Source organism: Cyclopterus lumpus, chromosome 2, assembly GCF_009769545.1.
Source record: "Cyclopterus lumpus isolate fCycLum1 chromosome 2, fCycLum1.pri, whole genome shotgun sequence".
NCBI lineage: Eukaryota > Metazoa > Chordata > Actinopteri > Perciformes > Cyclopteridae > Cyclopterus > Cyclopterus lumpus.
This window is the reverse complement of record NC_046967.1, coordinates 9,435,937-9,453,184: the sequence shown is the minus strand read 5'-3', so window position 1 is coordinate 9,453,184 and position 17,248 is coordinate 9,435,937. Positions and strand designations below refer to the sequence as shown.

The following is a 17,248-nucleotide window of genomic DNA, read 5'->3' as shown; positions in this document are numbered from 1 at the left end:
AACGAGGCTTCTGATAGGCAGAGAAACAAGGACGGTGCCACTGAAGATGAAGACGGACGAGGGCTGCGTTTGATAGCGGACGGCGAACAGAGGGGACCCGCATGATGGGATGCACGGAGGAAGATCACAGGAGATGGAGGGGGAAAACAAGTGTACTTTGTGTGGTGTTTTTTTAGGGTTTTTTTGGGTCGTATTTGACACAAATTCTCAAAAGCATGCAGATCTGTCCAAGTCTGCAGCATCGATTCTCACCTGGTGAAATAAAAGACTTTATGCGTGCAGATATTTCTGATATTAAAATATATTCCCAGTCCTTTTCTATTTTTTTTTTTTTCTTCAAAAAGCTACCACATAAATGGTATGATATGTTATGAGCAATGACAACTTTCAGATGTTTGAAATAAAAAAATTTAAAAAAGAAGAAAATAGATATCTTTTCCCAGGGAACATCCAATGGTTTCCCAAAATGTAAAAGTGGCCCTAATGTTGCGTTCACACCAAAAGCTTCACTCGCGTGAGTTTACTCGCCCGACTATTTGTGGTTTATTCGCGTCATTCGCACCAGAGGGTGACGGCTCATCTCCGTGGCTTTACTCCGTGGAAACAGTTATAATTTCCACCATCCAGCATGGAAGAAATAACCACTATTTCTGCTTCATACTTGTTGTGGACATTCCACAAATGTCGGAACATCTAATGCCCTCGTGTTTGGGTTCATAACATTAATATCATATATATATATATATATATTTATACATAACATTCGGTTTGTGCGCTTCCTACGCGTACACAAGCCCAAGGACTCGCCGGGATCATTATAACCCAGCCCTCCGTCACTGTCATCCCCGCTCTCGTTAACCTCTGCCAGGGTCACACACACACACACACACACACACATATTTGCATTCTTATTGCTACATCTATCGCGTACTCACAAACACCATCAGTCACATTCCTCCAAATTGAATTCCCAGAAACACACACGCATCAGATTTGCATCTATTAGGAGGACGCGGTTACATCCGAATTACACATGCGCCCGAGCCGTGAGTCGGCACGCGACGTGCGCACACCGGCCGTCGTTGTCGCTGCTGTGATGGTAAACAAAACCAAAATCAAACCCGGACAGTGTGAAAACGGGTGCAGGCAGGTACAGAGTCGGGTCCTGAGTGAGTGAGTGTGTTCACAGTGTGCAGCACGCACGCACACACTTAACGCAGCCTCGGCCCATTTACATTCATATAAAAACAAACAGCGGCACAAACAAGCTCATCAGAGGCAGCCGCGGCTTGTTAGCGCCGCACTTTAATATGCAGAATAGCTCCGTTCAACCATTTTAGCATCCCGCTGACACAAACACAAACACAGTCGTTCCACCGGGGAGAGGGAGGGAGGAGGGAGGGGGGGGAGGGGCGAGGAACAGTGGGACGGATGAAAAGAGCGACGATGAGCGAGACAGATGGAGATCCCGGCTCCTGGTTGACTTCCTCTGCGTCGACCGAGGCCGAAACTGCCCAAAAAACATAAAGGCGGAGGTCACCGTGGTGAGACGTCCGTGATAAAATAAATAAATACCCAACATGTCAAATGAATAACGACGGCACAGTTAGTAGAATATGAAGTTGTTGTTTGTTACTTTGACTAACCTCATAGGGTTCAAAGGTCAACACCCTGGATGTCAATTAATTACAACAGCATCCTAAAGAATAATTAAGAGGGGCAGCTATAACTTCCACAGGGACTTATCTACCACTTCAAGAGAGGGACGTTTGTTATGCAAATGTCGCCTTTGGGTGGATCACACGCAGGGACGGGTTACAACCAAACATTACATCTCAATTTGCTCACAATGAATGGCATTAGTCACATGCAGGGGGACCAATCACGTGTGAGGCTCGCTCAAACAGTGGGCGGGACCGCCGGCGTCCCAGCGGGGGGGTGGGGGTGGGGGGGGGGGGGGGGCGACAGAGCTTGATTAACCAAAAGGAAAAGCAACATATTAAATCAACCGTGAAAATCATGAAGTGCAGCCGCGCTACTTCTTCACAGCCTCGTCCGGACTAGAAGCTGAATTCTGGGTTGTATTTATATATTTTCGATGCTCTTTTAGACACTTTTTTTTTTTTACTGATGTTTTAGGCTGCATGTTTTACGGTAAAGTGCCTTCAACCTTATGTCGTTGCCTTGTCATGATGCAGACCCCTTTCACACTGGTTTGAATAAACCCTACTCACAGAAGTGGAGGAACTTACCACCACAGTACAGATCAGAGCACACACACACACACACACACACACACAAGTGTTTAATCCAGTCACAATGTCAGGCTGTCAAACAAAGACTAGAGAGTTAATCCCAGTCTCCAACACTACGGCGTACCCAGCTACAGTGTGATCCGTAAACACACACACACACACAAACACTTCTTACTTATAGTTCACTTTGCCCATCTTGGCGGGGGGGGTCGTCCGTGTGCAGTCGGTCCAGAGCGCCTTTCAGCAAAACGTTGATTTCCTGTAAAGAAATTAAAACACAGACTCATTCAGTCAACATGATAATAGCTACAGTGACACATTAAGATTGTCTACACACACACACACACACACACACACACACACACACGTTAAACAAACAGTAGCCGGTCTGCGGATACGAGGAGGCCCGTCGGCAATTAGCGAAACAATCTCGCGCCGCCATCAATCACCTTCGCAGCCGGCGAAGAGAGACCGCCCGGACGCTGAGAGAACGACCACGCGCCGCTGTCCTTCCTTCACTCTACGTACGTTTCTATCTGTCTACCTCTCCCTTCCCCCCCACCCATCCACCCCTCCCTCCCTCCCTCCCTCCCTCCATCCATCCATGCCCTGTGTCAGGCACGGCTCTATTTTTAAGTCTGCGAAGATCAACAACCCACGGGGCATACGGGTTTAAAAAGAGGGCGAGAGAGAAATGTCGGAAAGGAGGAAAAGAAGGAAAGACGGCGGCGTCAAACTGTTGCGAGACGCTCAGACACACTGGACGAGTGGCAGAGAGAGAGAGAGAGCCATTGCCCCAAATCGTTAAAGACAAGAGGGGTGCAATTAGGTCCTTCTGCCTTGTCACTTTCATTGTGTCACCAGCACTAATGGCTCAAAAGCTCCCGCCCACCAGCGCGCTCCTTAGCAACCCCCCCCCCCCCCCACCACCCCCCACACCACCACACCAGCTCCCCGACGGACCCTCTGTCACACGGCGAGTGAATCAACACTTCATAAGACACACACACTCTCACACACATACACACACACAAGCATACATTTCCAGAAAATATCAACAACACGTATCGACTGCACGTGTCTGTGCAAACATAGAAATGGTGCATTTATGAACACACACACAGACACACACATGCATACATGTGGTGCCTGCACAAATAGTGACCCACTTATCTGGGCAGTGTGAGATTACCCCACAATAGAGTGTGTGTGTGTGTGTGTGTGTGTGTGTGTGTGTGTGTGTGTGTGTGTGTGTGTGTGTGTGCGGGGGCAGGAAGACGAGCTGCAGGCTCCATTGTTGCTGTGCATCGCCGTTAGCTACCAGGCTTCTCCTCCTTTGGTACACACACACGCATACACAAACACACACAAACACAAACATGTACACAGTGAGCTACTACGTAACATGAAATGTTTTGCTAAAACTACAGTGTTATATAAGATACGACATGTTGGGTTGCACACACACACACAAACACACACACACACACACACACACACACACACAGACACACTTGCCTTTCTTTACAAGGCTTTTCAAATGAAGGGATCACGCCCAGTGTGAATCTCCGATTGAGAGCGCTCCTGTTTACCTACACATCAAAACGGCAGCGCTCCCCTTCGGGCGCCTTGCCGCTGCTCAGCCAATCAGCTCGCCCGCACCAAGTCGACACACAAAGAGGAAACATTACTACCGTCCCTCCGAGTGTGACGGTGAAGCCTTGAACCCTCGAGTGATCACACGCACACGCACACACGCTTTCAGTGTTTTCATTCACTCGGACATTTGACTTTGAACTACTTATTTCAAGACATGAATGTAACACAACCAGGTGCTGTGTCGTACACCGGTGTGACTAGTGCTCCTCCTTCAACCCGCCCCACACGTCAGTTGGCACGTAATGAATTCGTTCAGCTGACTCTTAAGACTCCTAAAAGGCCTCTTCCACCTGAGAACAATGGCTCCTTTTTTTACACATTTAAGCTGTGAGCGCTCGTACATTTGGTTTTCTTCTCAATCCGGCTTCTCCACTGAGCGACTTCAGCGTTCCCGGGATGATTGTTCCAATAATTTGTGAAACCTGCCCCGGAACCCGCCTGAGCTCAGCTAACAGGTTGTCGGCTCTGTCACCGTGTCGCACGCTGACATGCATGTTTCTGTGTTTGGTTTGTAGTCGGAGGGAGGTGTGAGTGACAGGGCGGTGTGCAGACCTCGGAGAGATGAGGTGTTTGTGTGTGTGTGTGTGTGTGTGTGTGTATGTTTGACGGATGAGTAATGAGGTGTGTGTTTCTTTAGCGCGTTTCCTTTGGGTGCTGTAGTCATCTGCTACATGTCAGGGTGTGTGTGTGTGTGTGTGTGTGTGTGTATGTGTGTTTCCATGTCCACACACTGCAGGATCACAGCTTTCTCAGTGCTAGCTAGTGCTCCTTGACCTCCGTCGCATCCATCACATTAACTCGCTGCCACATTCTCACACGTGCAAACTTCAAATCCACACACACACACACACACACACACACACACACACACACACACACACACACACACACACACACACACACACACACACACACACACACACACACACAGCCTGCATGTAGCACAGGAACACACACTGTATGGACGGAGGGCCATAATGTGGTTTAGTTAGCAGTGGTGTCGGCTCAGGGCAGACACATTGAAGCCAGACTCTTTGCTGTGTTGACACGCGTTGCATCACTGCGCCTCCGGGGTGTTGAAAAATCAGCCCAAAAAGTGTGGGTGGCCGAGCGAGGGAGTGAAAGGACACAACGAGGATTGTATTAAAAAAAATTAAAAAGTGATGGAGGAAAGAGGAGCGGCGACATTAGGATTAGCCCGTCTGATGAAGACTTAGAACCTTGCGTGCGGTACGCGTGAATCAAAAAGCCAGAGAGAAGTGGGCCGACCTTGGCCTTCAACGGAGCAGCCAGTAAAAAAAAAAAAAAGAAGAAAGAAAATCACTTAAAAGGGGCGGAGCGCATTTTCATCAGCCTCAATTACACTTTATCTGGATTTCAATACCTCCTCCAAGACAAGAACGGGACACAAGTGTGTGCGTTAGTTGTAAGTGTGTATGAGTAAGATAAAGTGTGTGTGTGGGGTTTATAGAGGAGCAGTACAGTGAAGTGATAGCGTATTGATCTATGGAAGTCCATCAGGCCCCGGACTCGATATGTCCAAGAGCTGTGACGGTCTTTCACACATGCACGGACACCAACGGGTGTTCTCGGTCCTCCTCTGTGTGCGCACGGGAAAACCCCTTTGAATTATCACAACCTCTTGATCTTCGATGGTAAACACTGTGCTAATAGGTCTCATATGCACGTTGTGTGGATGTGTTATACCATCTGTAATGAGCCTGTTCTTTCTGGTTTGTTTGAAAGGTTAGAGCCTGAAATATGGTCTCTGTCATCCTGTTTACTCGCCGCCTCGCCGATGCCCGAGTTCTGCTTAGACTCAGCTGTGAGGAGCACGGGGGGAGGGGGGGACAACAACAACAGGACTCCCTCTCTCTACCTGACACACACACACGTGTACCACGGTGACCTCAGGCAGCCTCTGTGCTGCCCACCGCGCACGCAGTCACCCACAGAGAGGCACAAGCACACAGAGTCCTCCTCCTTAATGGCGGAGAGCGCTTGAATAGCCGACCCTTTTAAAAGTGCAGCCCGGGGGGGGGGGGTATTCACTGCTGCTCCGTCTTCACACGCCACTGAAGTCGTGGGGAATATGTTCATATCTCCAACGTTATTTATTTACTGTATTCTTTTTTTACATTTTCCACATCTTTTCCCGTCACCTTTTGAACAGCTGACACACTGCGCCTCTTTCTCGATTCTGTTCCTCTTTAAAAAAAAAAAAAAAATGTAACTCCAAAAAGGAATTCATCCACCTAGCGCACAGGATGCTTACCGTATCCGGAGACCTGCTGCCGCGGACAGCGGGTGGAGGCGTGGCTCGGGCCTCGTGGATCGGGTCACTGCTGCTCCTCACCAACAGAGGATTGTCTGCGCGGAGAAGGACACAGTCAGAGACACAGAGACAATGCTGGGGGGGGGGGGGGGGTACTCGGTTGGGATGCTTTTTGTTCGACGCACTGGAGTCTGAGAAACCGAATGCGGTTTCTTTGCCAACAAACGCATCGTCGGTAGGCGACAGGAGAGGAAGGGAGCAGCTTTACTTCCATCGCCTGGCGACTTTCGCACCGAGCAGCTGGCCTGCATCTTATTGGGATGAGCATCGGGGGAGGCCTTGAGGGTTAGACGGAGCTCTCCACAAACATGTTTACACAAAGCACAAAAGAACCAACAAAGGAAAATGATAAAGGATATGACGCGTTTAGAAAATAGTAACGTCTCATACGGAAAAATCCATCCCTGTATGCTGAAAAAAAAAACTACCAAATATAATTAATTTCAAGATGACTCACAAACCAACAGCCACCCAACTCTTACGCCCAAGCCCCACACCCACAGTGTACAAGACAGCTGTTGCCTGCCTGCATTCTCACACACAGACACACACACACACAAACAACACAACCCAAAGGAGGCGGAACATGGGCAGGTCTGAATCCACAATAAAAACTATTCAACAGAATCTAATTTGGACCTTCATGCTGCTTCTTGCTTTTAATATCCAGCCCCAATGAGAGCAGGCAGGGTGTTTTCAAATTTAACTCGACAGAAGACAAAATAAAGACAGGGAAGAGTGTGAGATAAACAAAAAGGAAAAGGGGGGGGGGGGGAGCTGGTGAGATGGCGACCTCGGAGGAGGGAGAAAACCCTCGACACACAGAAAAAGGGAAGGCAAACAAAATTCGCTACTTTCCTGTAATCAATCTCTCTTTGGAGGGTCGGTGACAGGGTCCTGGTCTAACGTGGTCGGAATAGAGAGAGCAGAAAAGGAGAGCGAGTGGGGAAGAAGGAGCGGGCAGGGGTCTCGGTGTGTGTGTGTAGACAGATGAAAAATGGTCCGTCCAACCACCCAAATACACACACACACTTTACGGCTCAAACAACAACAACGTGTTGTGTTCAGGTTCGTCGGACTAATCGTTTTCATTAATTGGCATAAATTATGAGCCGATTCTCTGCTGGTCTCGTCCCAGTATCCCCCTCCACCTGCCTGTGTGCCGCTCTACTTCTGCTAACGTCGAGTTTAAAGCTTCAAAAAGTGCATTTTTCTCTTCTCCCGGTTCTTCTTCGAGCTGAAAAAATTAAACGAAAAAGGCATCTTCCGCCGTGCCGGCATCAAAAATCAAAAGACCCGAAAGAGAAATACACGAAAGTCCATCAAACGGGCTCCGACAAATCAATGGGTCTGATTTCTCCACCTGATTGTCTACTCGCGGTGCGTCTAAAAATAGGTCAAACACAGCAGGGTGCTCTTTCAATGTTATTAATTATGAGTCGTTATCTCGGGGAGTTTACGGGACAACGTGACGCAAGCACTATCTCGACGTCTTGGACACGTACGTGAAACTTCATGGCTGTTTGCTCGGACCTCCTGAACCCACCCGTGCAGATAAGAATACACCAAACTTTGAGCCAGTCTGCAGACTCTCCCCCACCAACAACAACAACAATAACAACAACATTAAATCACACTGCAAGGACAGCACGAAGTACCAAAGCAATGTCGGTGATGCAACTCCACGGTCACAGTCGGGGTCCATTACCCGGCGGTCAGCCCCATAAATCCTCCTCCCTCCAGAGCCCGGCTGTGTAAAGGAACCCGAGGGCCACGGGCTTCCACCCCTGACCTGCGTTGACCTCTGGAGGGTCAAGCGGGGTCACAGAGGGTCAGATACTGATGAGAATGACAGTTTTAGGCTCACTTAGGTCAGCCTCGGTTTAGCCGGTTGTAAACAAGACTGGCTCAGAGCCATTGCTAATCAATAGTGACTGGGACGGAGGAAACAGGCTCCAGCGTGGGTTAATACTTAGAATGTAGCCTGGAGAACAACAATGTGTCCTCATGCACCCTGAAAGAAAACCTCGGGTTTGAGCGTGTCTGACAAACAAGAACATTTCCTTGGATAGGATTATCTCTCACGAAACGTCCTATTTACTGAAAGACTTTGCATCGTTAAAGTCAAAGTTACCGAGGCAGAAACAATTCGATGGAACGTCCTTAAAGATGAAGAATATTACCCACATACGGTGATGAAATCATCACCTCTAAACGAGAGACTGGTTGAATCTAAAAGCACCATTTTCACCACATTGCTGATGATCTACAACAGGTCTTCAATTAAATTGTGAAAAAGAAATCGAAGGTATGGTGAGAGACTATGCTCATGAACGCAGCATCCGCAAGCTCAACATCAGTCAAGTCAGCTTGCATTTATTTTTAAGATCGCAAACATTCGCTGACTTGCCGTTGCACCGGAACGTTGGGTGTATTTTTGGTCGGGTAATTTGACGCCGACTGCGCAGCTGCAACCACGAGGTGCCCTGCCACTTTAAATACAACGCCTCTGGACCCGCCTCAGCAGGCGCTTCAAGGCCAGAGAAACAAAAGAAGAAGAAAAACAGAAAAAAAAACACGTGTGGTGTTCCTCCGCTCGTCTTTCCATTGAGACCAGTGTAATAGGAGGGACCCCCGAAGAGGCCTTGAGAGCTTCCACTTCTGGGTTTGTCTGCCTCCGACTCTCCATCTGGGAACGCTGGAGGTTTATTTTAAGAATTTCCTCTTGTTTTTTGTTGCATGAAAGTTTTGCAGTTCACCTCCGGGCCGGGATGAAAACAAGGAGGCATCATGTTTCTCTCTGACTCTGTGTGTGTGTGTGTGTGTGTGTGTGTGTGTGCCTTTAAATTTGCATGTGCAAGCATGCGTGGATGGTGTTTGTGTGTGTACTATATGTGCATTTATCACAAACGGCTTCTGTGTTTATATATACGTGTCTGCCTGTGTAGGTGTGTGTGTGTGTGTATGTGTGTGTGTGTGTGTGTGTGCGTGTGTGTGTGTGTGCTACAGGCCACGGTGGTCTTGTTTCTCTACCAATCGATTGAGCAGCGTGGCTCAGGCTGCTCATGGGATGATGCGATAAGGACTCTTTTCCTAGAAGTGTAAGAGTGTGTGTGTGTGTGTGTGTGTGTGTGTGTGTGTGTGTGTGTGTGTGTGTGTGTGTGTGTGTGTGTGTGTGTGTGTGTGTGTGTGTGTGCGCGTGCAGCAGCGGATCAATGCCGGTCTAATCATCCCACCGGGGCAGTGTGAGGTCCAAACAAGCAGGTCCAACCTGACACACAAACACTTGGACGACCCGACTGATTACTGAATTACGCCTTCGCCCCGTCCGCCGCCACTCGGAGCGATTACACGCACGCATGTAACCAGATTATTGGGAGTGATCGCATTACGGTGATGAGTGTGATTAAAGCGGCCGCATTGATTTGCAGAGGCCCAACTCTTCCAGTTGATTTGTTGATGAATGGGTTAAGTTGCGACAATGTCACAGTAATATAGATATCAGGCGATGATATCTATATTATCACTGATGTTGACTTTAATTGGGATATGATCACCCAGTTAAAGAGTTTACACACTGGGCCTTTTGTCTCGTTTAACCCTTGTTTTACTATATACATGTCTTTACACAATTTGGCGTCATAAAAGTGTCTTAACAGACGAGAGTTTAAAGGATGTATACCACTGGTACGGTGACGAGTGGATTCATTTAGATTGGATTTATTTTTAAATCAGGCGAGATCTGTTTATTTGATTTCAAAGCAGATTCACAGCAATCCTCGATGGACGCAGAGGGAACCGTTCGCTCTGGATAGATCTTCCCAGCGGTGGACGGGCAACTGGTTTCGGTTGTTTAAACTCGCATGCTGGGATTCTTTTGTCAAATTGTGTGTGCGCGTGCATGGCCAAATGACAAAAGCTGCCTCATTGCATGAGTCTGGCTTTATAGAAGGGGGCGTCACAGGGTCACATCATAACTCAGTTAGTCAGGGATTGGGAAGGGGGGGGGGGGTGGTTAGGAAGAGGTCCCACTGGGTTGAAGACAGGATGGGGGGGGCTGGAATTAGTCCTTTCACGCTCTGCTGGACCCTGGGCATGCTAACTGGCTACAGTGCTAATCTAGTTAGAGCTGGAAGCCACGCAGAGAGCGGGCGGGGGATGGAGGAGGCATTGGTTGGGGGATTTAACGGGTCAGGGTCGAGAGGGCCGGGTGGGGATGGGGAGCTGCGTGGCAGGTGGCTGAAGCTGAATAGTAGAGTAGGCGAGAAACGTCTGGACGGGGCTGAGGGCGAGAGCGGGCAGAGGGCGAGGTGTGGCGAAGGGCAGGTGGGTGTATGGTGGAGGCTCACTGTCGAAACAGATGGAGGGAGGAGCATGAAAGGGGGAGGCCCGGTGATTAAAACAGACCCCCCCCTGTCCGTCGGGCTCTTCTAATCCTCCATCCTCTCCCGTCATAGAGAAACCTAACCAATACAAAGCAGCGCAGTAGAAACGGGAGGCGGACTCAAATCTAGATTATTTACAGTGAAGTGTATCTACAGCCAGAGTGACTGCAGCAGATATTCCCCCAGAGTCTCCCTGAGGCTTCTGGCTAGACTTGTGATGAAGTCCCCCACTGGAGATGCTCCATGACCAAGTAACTTACAAACCAAATCTGTCATTCCACACACAGATTAGTTATTTTTGTACACACACACACACACACACACACATTCTCTTTTACTCGCGGAAGTGACCTTGATCTACTCACTGCACCGCTAAGAACCCTCAGAGGTGTTTTTCTGTCTCTTTATTATGTTTTTTTATCTGACCCTGACTTCACAAGTCAAAACATGAAGTCACAACGGCTCCAACGGGAGGCATGTGAGCCGGGGAAAGGCTCGGTCACACTATGAAAGGACTTCAACACACTGAGTTCGAGATATTCACGATGCCAGGAGCAGAATCAGAGTTTACGGCGTCGCCGCCTTGAGCTTTTGTCCCGACAGCATGAACAAGAAGATATCATGGTATGGATGGTCGTGTTCGTCACGTCGTCGTGTCTCGTTTGCGTCTCTCCGTCTGAGCCGCGTGTGAAAACCAGAGAATGTAAAGAGTGTAAAAGTGAGGACGGCGGAAGAGAGGACGCCGCGTCAACGCCGCATCTGTTTTCACACGCAATCAAGTTACAGGCAACACACAGGAAGAGAAACACAAATACCTCCCTCTTTACACAGCAGGTTCAGCTTACAGCTGTTCCATAAATGTATTTTCTGACTATTCTCTCCCTCTCTCTCACACACACACACACACACCTCCTGCTGTCTCAGCACGATACATTTTCTCACACGCACGAAACAAAATGTGTTGATTGGCCGCCGCGTTAGTTCGTCAGCTGTCGAGATTTCTGCAGAAAACATTCCCAACATCTGGTGTACGGAATATTTGATATCGAAGAACAGAATTCTGAAAAAATATTTTCTTGAGAGGAAGTTGAAAACCTCAGATGCACACGGATTGTGTGTGTGTTTTTAAGCAGATCTGACATACTGGCTTTGAGGCTGGCCTCGTTGACTTCGATCTCTCCTCTGATTGGCTGCTGCTGCTGGTGCAGGTGGGAGAAGTAGTGGAGGGGTTCGGGGCTCGGTGCGGCGCTGGAGGAGCCGTTGGAAATGGTCCCCCGGGGACTCCCCGTCCTCCCGCGCTGGACGTCGAACACCGCCACGAGCTGGAAGAGACAACGGGAGAGTCAAGCTGCAGCCGAACTGTTTAGGAGATGTTTAAAAAAAAACGCGGCGTGCACACTCGGCCCCCGGAATGAGCAGGCGCTCCCCGGGGCGAGCGTGACAGGCCGGAAACAATGGAGACGCCTGGCGTGTGAACGAGCCGCGAGAGACACGCGGCCAGGTTACGTGGCGTCTCCGCAGTGCCGCGATCACAGAGAGGCTTTCGTGCGAATTTGTCTCGCCAACAGTGTGGATGCAGCCTGCTTCGTCATGCCAAGTGTGTGTGTGTGTGTGTGTGTGTGTGTGTGTGTGTGGTAAGGAAACAGAGATGGATTCAAACCTCTCACAGCAGATGCCACTTCGGCGACACAATAACTTCGTCAGTTCTTAACTAATTCTCACCAGCAGAGGCCGGGTTTGCAGAATTATGCATATTGTGTATGTGTGTGTGTGTGTGTGTGTGTGTGTGTGCGTGTGTGCAGAATTAGCAGTCGAATGAGATCCGACACGAGAATGAGAAGCTGTCAAACACAATGACGCGGCTGGAAGAGAAGGGGGGCAAATGAACAGGGGATGGAGGGCAGAGGAACGACAAACAATCCTAATTGAGACAGGGACATGATGGCAGATAGATCGAAAGGGGAAACGTGTGTGTGTGTGTGTGTGTGTGTGTGTGTGTGTGTGTGTGTGTGTGTGTGTGTGTGTGTGTGTGTGTGTGTGTGCGGGCGAAGGAAATGACCACTTAATGAAAAGCAATAACCGCAATGGAAACCAGGGATGGAAATAAAAAACAACAGACGAGTGGAGGACGTCAATTAACAACAAAATGAGCACGGAGGCCGCGCGTGTGTGTGTGTGTGTGTGTGTGTGTGGTTGTGTGTGTAAACAATAAGCAGCAAGGAGGCGGCGAAATATGCATCATCCATCACGCTGCTGCGGCGCCGCCTCGCACCTCAACCTCCCGTGATTCAATATCCTCGTGACAACCTGGTCGACGCCACGCAAAGGAGCTTCGACGTCTGCGTTTGCGTGCGAGCTTAAGCGAGCGATGGCGGAAGGAAAGATGACGAATTGAGGGGCTGGCAGATGCGGAGAGAAGAGAAAAAGAAAAAAGGCCGGACGCCAGGAAAAACAATCTGATTGGCCGCTTGATGGATGCTTCTGGAGCTCTGTCTCTCTTCTTTATCTGCTCCCCCATCCCCACCTCTCTCTCTTTCTCTCTCCTTATCTCTCGTTCTCTCCAAACTCGCTGACAGCATCAATCAAAGACGAAGTCTCGCAGCGTAATGTGACACACACAACACACAACACACACAAAAACAATTTATTCGTTTGGCACGACGACTTCTTTTAATGTGCAGAGCGCTGATGATGATTTGCTTTCCGGGGAGCTTTTATTTATTTTTTACGGCCGACGCCGATGCCGACGGAGGCCGCCCTGCTGCTTCCACTCATCACTCAAACAAACACCAGCCATCAACTAAATGAATCATGCATTGCTTCCTTTGAGGCCACGTCCAATCAGAATCCACGGTTTCACAAACTAAAAAATCGGGAAAAAAAAATCTATATGCGCCAGTGCTTTTTTTGTTTTTCGCTGTCGTTTGGGGTGAACCGGCCCTTTAATATGGTAGGATGTGTCCCCTGTTGTTGCAGAACAGCTTTGCTTAATGTGCTACCGAAGAAGCGGGATGCAGGCGTCACATTCCAGCATCAATAATCATTATTATGAATAACTACAGAAGAGAGAGAGAGAGGAATCTTGGGGGAGGACACAGTGGTTTGAAATCCAGTCCTTCAAACACCAACGTGCTCTTGTGGAGCCCCGGGATGAAGAATAATAAGAAAAAACACACCTTGAATGGCTCAGTGTGTTTACTCAAAGCACAGCTTTCTCTGCGTCCCTCCTGACTGCCATTAGTATTCTAGGAAACAAATCGCCTTATTTTTCCTTTCTGCGTCTGTGGGGGGGATATTGATATGGACCTGGGGAGCCTGCATGTCAACTACTGCTGAATAATGTGACCCCTTTGTCTCATTTCCATAACACAAACACAAACACAAACACAACACACACACACACACACACACACACACACACACACACACACACACACACACACACACACACACACACACACACACACACACACACACACACACACACACACACACACACACACACACACACACACACACACACACACACACACACACACACACACACACAGTTACCCGTGCCCATTACAAACGGCTGAACCTTTCATATTGTCGTGTAAATCATGATGCGCCGCGTGTATCCAACCGGACCGGACTGGCTGGGGACACTGCGTGTGTGCGAGAGCCAAAGGCGATTATCGGAACATACATGAAAGCCACATAGAATAACACGCGTGACGAGAGATAAACACTGCGTCTTTGTGGCTTCACGCCGCCTCGAGCACTGGTGTTGTAAAACGTTAGAATTCACGTGGCCCACGGCAAAAAACCCACTCTTGTTTCATGGAAACGGCGAGCGCTCACACACACACACACACACACACACGTCCCATCGTACGCTGACAAATGATCATGCGGGGCTTCGTCGTGATTTACATTGATGCCGTGTGAATTTTAAGGCGAGAGAGTCATCGTCATTAACCAACGTCTAGAAAAGAAACATATATTTTTAAAAAAGGGGTCTATACCCGCTGGAGGCCACAGCCGCGTCTCTCTACCTTCAGAGCTCTGAAGGGACAGATTGTGAACTATTATGTTCACGACAAAATAGTCCCCGGTTGATACTGTGAGACCCAGATGTTCAACTAATTCTTCAGGGGACACTCTCACTCTGTCGTGTGGTTGAAACCCGCTTCGGGATGTCAGGCTTTCTTCACCGCGCTCGATGAATGGACACATTGTTACGATCGCTGTTCAGGACATTGCTTTCAATCAGAGGCAGAGCTTTTTGGTTTTTTTTTTTCCAGAGCGGGGATGTGAACTGAGCCCGGCTGCTGCAAACAGCGGACGGTGTTTAGATGTTGCAACTCACAGCCGGAACACTTGAGTGTCTTTAATAATTCATGCGCTTGCTCAGAATTAATTAGCCAAATGCGGCACGTCACGTATAAGATATGTTCAGCGTGCACACACACACACACAATATTATATATATAAATAAACGGTTTGTATGTGGAAACAATTAGACACTCTCACTTTCCTCACGGTGAGAGGATGAACAGTGCCACCTTGCTTTAGTGGAACACCACTGCATGCTGGTACCACTCCAGCCTCTGGTCTTTAAGCATCAGCACACACACACACACACAGTACACACAGTACACACACCACTCACAAACAAACATACACTTCCCTATTTCATCTGCTCGTACTAATCAACCCATTTTTCTTCTCCTCTCTCATCGCTGTCTAGCACTGTGTGTGTGTGTGTGTGTGTGTGTGTGTGTGTGTGTGTGTGTGTTACCAGTCTATTGAGATGCTCTGCTTTTGTGCCGTTGTCATTTATCTTACAACTGCCCCCCTCCCTTCCTCCCTTCCTCCCTCTCCCCCGTTTTCTACCTCTCTCGCTATTCTTCATTCTTCCTTTGAACGAGAGATGCATAATTCAGAAGGAGCGCGCCGCGTCCTGACAGCGAGTGCGGTAACCCAATCATCTCTCACTCTCTCACACACACACACACACACACAGAGAGAGAGATGGAGCTTCTGACTTACACACACACACACACACACACACACACACACACACACACACACACACACACACACACACACACACTCTTTACTAAAGTAAAGGTTTACAAAGACTGTTTTAGACACCTGCTTTTTCAAGCGCTAAAATTCACAGGGACTAAAGCTCCCACTCTCGGTGCCTCGACTTCACAACCCGACGTTTCCTGAACGCATCGCGTAGCCAAAAGCGGATTTAAACTGCACTCGACATCCAACGGATGAAAAGAAACCGCGCACAAAGAGCGGATACTTTCTCCACACTGCGCGGCTCCCAAAACATCCGTGCAACCGGGTGTTGCTGCTGTTGTTGTTGTTGTTGCTGTTGTTGTGGTTTTGTTTCCCAAGCGGCTGAGGTGCGAAGGAGAGACTGAAAAGATCATATCCACCTCCGTGTGTGCGCACGAGTCAGATGAGCACGAGAAACGGCAATCGATTCACGGCGAGGCCTGAGACGGTTATCGATTCACGGCGAGGCCTGAGACGGTTATCGATTCACGGCGAGGCCTGAGACGGTTATTTGCCTTTTAACAATAAATACAAAATAAATCGAGGTTTATTGTCATTTGTGATGCTCTTCTGCGGCGTTTCTCCTTCAGTAACGAGCAACTCGCGGTACGTAGAGATGCACCCAACGGTGGGTACCAAAAAATAACCCATGTTCAAGGGCACATACTGTATACTAAACACACACACACACACACACTAAACACACACACTTTCAACAGAGGAATGTGCAGCCTGGGTTAGTTAAACAAGTAGAAAATTGGGAGCATTACCGGTGAGAGCAGAGCTAATCCCGCTTCTCTTTCAGCCTGAATCTATACAGAACACTAGCAGATGTAGAGTATTACCTCTCAGGAACACACACAAACACACACACACACACGATTAGAGCAGCATCCGCAGAGACACACAATGCCTCCCACTCATGAACTGAAGCACACAACCGGATGCACAATCCAACTCGTCAGGTTCTCTTCAAACTATAATGACATCACTGCTTGAACCTCTAAACGTTGGTAACGTAGGTAACGTAACATCGATCTAAACGCCAAGCTACTGAGGTAAGTTCCTCAGTCGGTTGGCGCGGCGGTCTAAAAAGATTTGCATTCATGCAAATTGGGCCAATGACGACTCAGATCTCTCACGGCGTGAAAAACAAAAAGGGAAAAAAGACGCAGCACAAGGTCGGGGATCCGAAGAGGAACTTTGACCCAGAGAGAGAGAAGCGCATCGACATTCCTGACACTCCTTTTGGCACCAAGCGTGTTTATTCAACTCACGGAAATATGTGCAAAGCCAAGAAAACATTTGCAATGCTAACTTTAAAAGTCGGCTTATCTATAGGCCGAGCTCAAATGGTAGTTTTATTATAAGATAGATAAGACTCTTATAGCCACATGGTTTTTATATGAGGCCTGGGACCGAGCTCGGGATCTGAGGCAATATAATAGAAACTATATGTAACACATGTCCACATTAGGGACGCATACTAGAAATCTGGATCCTGGTACTTACCGCAATCTATTCGGTCTGTCCAAGAACAATATCTGTGAGGTTTT

General features: G+C 48.6%; 1 protein-coding gene across 1 annotated transcript in view; it reads right to left on the bottom strand.

The window, feature by feature from the left end:
• Positions 1-17,248, bottom strand: part of LOC117744007 (partitioning defective 3 homolog B-like) — a 102,922-nt gene that overhangs the window by 71,907 nt on the left and 13,767 nt on the right. The window contains 4 exon segments of the mRNA XM_034552058.1: positions 2,431-2,462; positions 2,464-2,514; positions 6,190-6,284; positions 11,779-11,956. Coding sequence (XP_034407949.1) covers positions 2,431-2,462; positions 2,464-2,514; positions 6,190-6,284; positions 11,779-11,956 — 356 coding nt within the window.